The 3859-nt window shown below is 44.2% G+C and overlaps 1 protein-coding gene across 1 annotated transcript in view; it reads right to left on the reverse strand.

Moving 5' to 3' along the window:
• Positions 1-578: 578 nt before the first annotated feature.
• Positions 579-3859, reverse strand: part of HK2 (hexokinase 2) — a 53082-nt gene continuing 49801 nt past the window's right edge. Inside the window, exon 17 of the mRNA XM_023529495.1 lies at positions 579-2933. Coding sequence (XP_023385263.1) covers positions 2789-2933 — 145 coding nt within the window. The 3' untranslated portion in view covers positions 579-2788. The remainder of the gene's footprint in view (positions 2934-3859) is intronic.

The raw sequence follows: 3859 nt of genomic DNA on the forward strand, positions 1-3859 counted from the left end.
GGCCCCATTCTTTCCCGCTCCGAGTCACAGGCACTACATTTTCCAGGCTCCCTTTGCCACCTGGCTTCCTGCTAGTTTCAGCCAATGGGATACACTGCAGAAAACTAGAAGGCAGGAGAAGCCAGGGTATTTCTAACCACTCCCCTCCCTGCTCTGTGGTTCCAGCTAGGGCACCCCCTACCCAGCTTTAAGACTCTGAAGAATTTAGGAAAGACTATTCCATGGTCCCGAACACCGATATCTGGAAGATTACCATCTCGGACCAATCCTGAAGCTAAGAATGCAGAATTGATTCTTCTCAAGAACGTGCTTTTCTTACTACAAAAACTCTCAACTTTTCTTGTTCTTGAGCACACTCTGGGTATTACCTGGTAGTGTTTTCTGAATTGCAATTCACTTAAGGTCCTTGAATAAAACTGTCACTTGATGAAACCTCCCGGTTCATTTATGCTCAGTTTACCCCTGTTGAGCACATACAGTCAAAATCACAATGCCTATAAATTATTCATACTGGCCAAGTACCAATATGCCCAAAAGATGACTGCACTCTTGTAAATGCTCATGAATCACACATGGAATATTTTGGAAAATGTTAAAATTTATTAATAATAGTTAACATCACATAGTTAATTCAACTAGTTCTCTATTGTACATAACGACATCTTCACAGACTGAGTATTTGAGGATTTAAGATGATCCGCCATTCAGCACACCCCAGTCCTAGATGGAGATTCACTGTATTTACATCAGGCAAAGCAGCATCAGCAAGGAACTGTCACCTAATTGCAGGAACATGAATGTTCAAAATGCACTTACCAGTGTTCCTTTTTGGAAACCAACACATCTCTTTCATAGCCACACACACAATAGTACCCTTTAAAAAAATGTGCAATGTCATAGATGGAACCTAACTGTCAAGTTTAAAAGTTAAAATTCATCACTATTTCTTGGACATCCTTTAGTTATACACAAATCTAGACACTGTTCTCAGTACAAGTTTGATTGGGTGCTATTGATTCATTTCTTTCCATCTTTCTGTTTTGATCCTTGTATCCTACTCAATAGTGTTACAAGGCCATTCCTTCTTTAAAACTTAGTATTCAGGTTTAATGTGTGTGGGTGTCATACTTTAAGGCAGAAGTGGGCTTAATAGTTCGGAATTAACTGCACTCCTGAAAAGTAGGATATGGAAGGTTTTACGCCACTCCTTCCCCAACTTCTCCCATTGGCCCCTGCCCCCAGCAGTTTGAAATAAACACTGTGTCTAAAAACAGCTCAGCCTCGAGAAGCCTTCCACAAGCTTCTTGCAAAACATTTACAAAACCAAGTTTGCTAGGAGGACACTTATCCCCAAAATCGCTGTCCCTGAGGTTTCGTTCCTTTGATTGTTTCATTGTTTTGGTTTGCTATCAACAGTCAGACATGATTTTTTAAAACGGTTTTTTTGGTGTCTTCCTCTATCTTGTTAAAGAGCTTTAAAATTCTACAGACTGTATTAAGAATGAAGATTTCTAAGCAATGAGTCTGAAATGATTCCCGTTTCCTTTGGTTAACATCCCACGCTATATTTTCTCAGGAAAGTCTCTACAGAGAGCAGCCAGTGGCTGTGGCTCCTCCAATCCATAGGCCCAGGCTCCTTCACTCTGTCCCCTGCTTTCCAAGTTTCTGAGTCTGCAGAGAAAGGAGGAGCCGTTGGGAAGGTGCTTAGCCATTCACTCACCCCAAAGAGGCTTTCCCTTCTCTTCCCGCAGGCGAATGAGGTATTTCTAGGAACTGATTAGTATCTTCGCCTTCCATCCTTTAACTACGCGGATCTACTAATGAGGCCAGGTCTGAGGAGACCCTGTGTATCTATATACATGACAAATTAACACATAAATACATTACATACAACCGATCATTACATACGGAGTCCAGAGGAAGGAGCGGATGTATTTCGTGAACTAAATAAACTTCAAGCATAAATTAAAATGAAAATACAGTGTTTACACTTCTGCAGGAAAATTTTTTTAAATGGTGCGAAAAGCTCCCCTATCCTCCCTTAAAAGTCCATTGCTCATGGATGACTCATGAACTCCCAAGGAGATGTGACGACAAGCTCACTTGTCAGACACGTCAACCCGTGGCTTTGGTTCTGCTTGCTCAGACTCAGGATGCTTTGATTCCAGGAACAGCAACTGCTGTAATCCTCCAGGGCAATGTCTACAGATGAGGTTGAAGAGGAGGGCCTGCCACATGGCTATACATGGATTTTCCCCCCTTCCCGCCCCTCCTCCTCCCCCACGTGCTGCCTGTGTGAGAATCAGGCTGAGGTTCATGGAGACCTCCCAGGTCTCTGAGAAGAGAAACAGTATCAACCTCCGTGCTGCAGATGCTCTCCACCTAGAAATGTCATGTTCAGGGTCCACTGTGAAGCAGCCAGGGTTCAAGGTGAAGCAACCCTATCTTTTTGTTAGTGTCTCCATCCTGTAGGATTACGCAGCAACATGGAATTTGGCCAGGGGGGTTATTAAAGGTTAAAATTCGCTTAAAGTTTTAAGATAATCAAGGGGAATGGTTGTGATGAGCATGAACAAATCCTTACTTCAAATTGTATTTATCTCTGGAGGATCAAGGGTTGGGCACCAAACTCTACGGTGAAGATACACAGAGACAAAACACAGTCCAATAGGGTCCTCTCTGCCAAGGTAGAGCCGAGGGATCCGTCTCTGACACAGGGGATGGTATCTTATAATTTAAAGCAAGGAAGAAGGGGAACCAAAGGAAGTCTCTTTCGATTTCAGGAACTCTATCGCTGTCCAGCCTCACGGATGCGACAGGCCACAGCAGTGATGAGAGCCGCCCCCTTCCCACTGCCGTCCTCTGAAGCCAGGAAGGACACGTCGCATTTCGGAGCCAGGTCCTTCACTGTCTCATGCATGACTTTGGCAAAGCTGGAAAAGTTGGGAGGCAGACACAGAAAAAAACACCTTAGTCACAATTGATTTGTGTCCTCAGAGATGAGACCCTATGAAGTGAAGCTGGAAACCCAAGAATAATTAAGATGAAGAAAACAATGACAGCTACCATGTATTAGAAACACTTATTATGTGTACTGAGTATCAGAAAACTGAGGGTGGAGAGGCTAGCGACACTCCCAAATTCTACGTCACAGTGGGCAAGTGGGAGGCTAAGATTCAAATGTCTGAGACACTGGCAAGTTGTGTTCTTAAAATAGATCAATGAAAGAGGTTCAACAGTCAGTGTCTTCCAGAAGCGCATAACCTGTAAACTCTGGAGGGAAGGACCAAGTCCCACTCATGTGACATTCTATTTTCCAGGAGTATTGACTCACATCAGACCCAATCTAATCCAAAATGTCACTAAAGACAAAAGGAGCAGGCTCAGGAGTTGCTGTTGGGACCTTGAAAGGATCTGCTTTTAGCCAGACAGAAGTTCGTAACACCAAGCCCCAGTGCTGGTGGCTCAGCTCTATTCCCCTCCCAATCCTCATCTGTGACGGAAGCGCCGATTTTCACAGTGACGTCCACAAAAGAGACAGAAGTTCGTAACACCAAGCCCCAGTGCTGGTGGCTCAGCTCTATTCCCCTCCCAATCCTCATCTGTGACGGAAGCGCCGATTTTCACAGTGACGTCCACAAAAGAGACTTGGAACTTCTCAAGGGCCACTCTTTTCACTAACTGTGTATAGTTAATGAAATACACAGGGAATGCCTCTCAACTCCCTGAAGCAATCACGGTGAGAGCAGATAACAATTCAAGCGATGAGTCTCTCCATCCTCACTCTATCCCACCAACTGCCCAGGCCAGGGGCTCAGCTCTATTCTTCTAACTTCTAGCCAAAAAGCTTCCAAGGGAG

This window comes from Pteropus vampyrus, unplaced genomic scaffold (assembly GCF_000151845.1).
Source record: "Pteropus vampyrus isolate Shadow unplaced genomic scaffold, Pvam_2.0 Scaffold37, whole genome shotgun sequence".
In the NCBI taxonomy this organism is placed as follows: domain Eukaryota; kingdom Metazoa; phylum Chordata; class Mammalia; order Chiroptera; family Pteropodidae; genus Pteropus; species Pteropus vampyrus.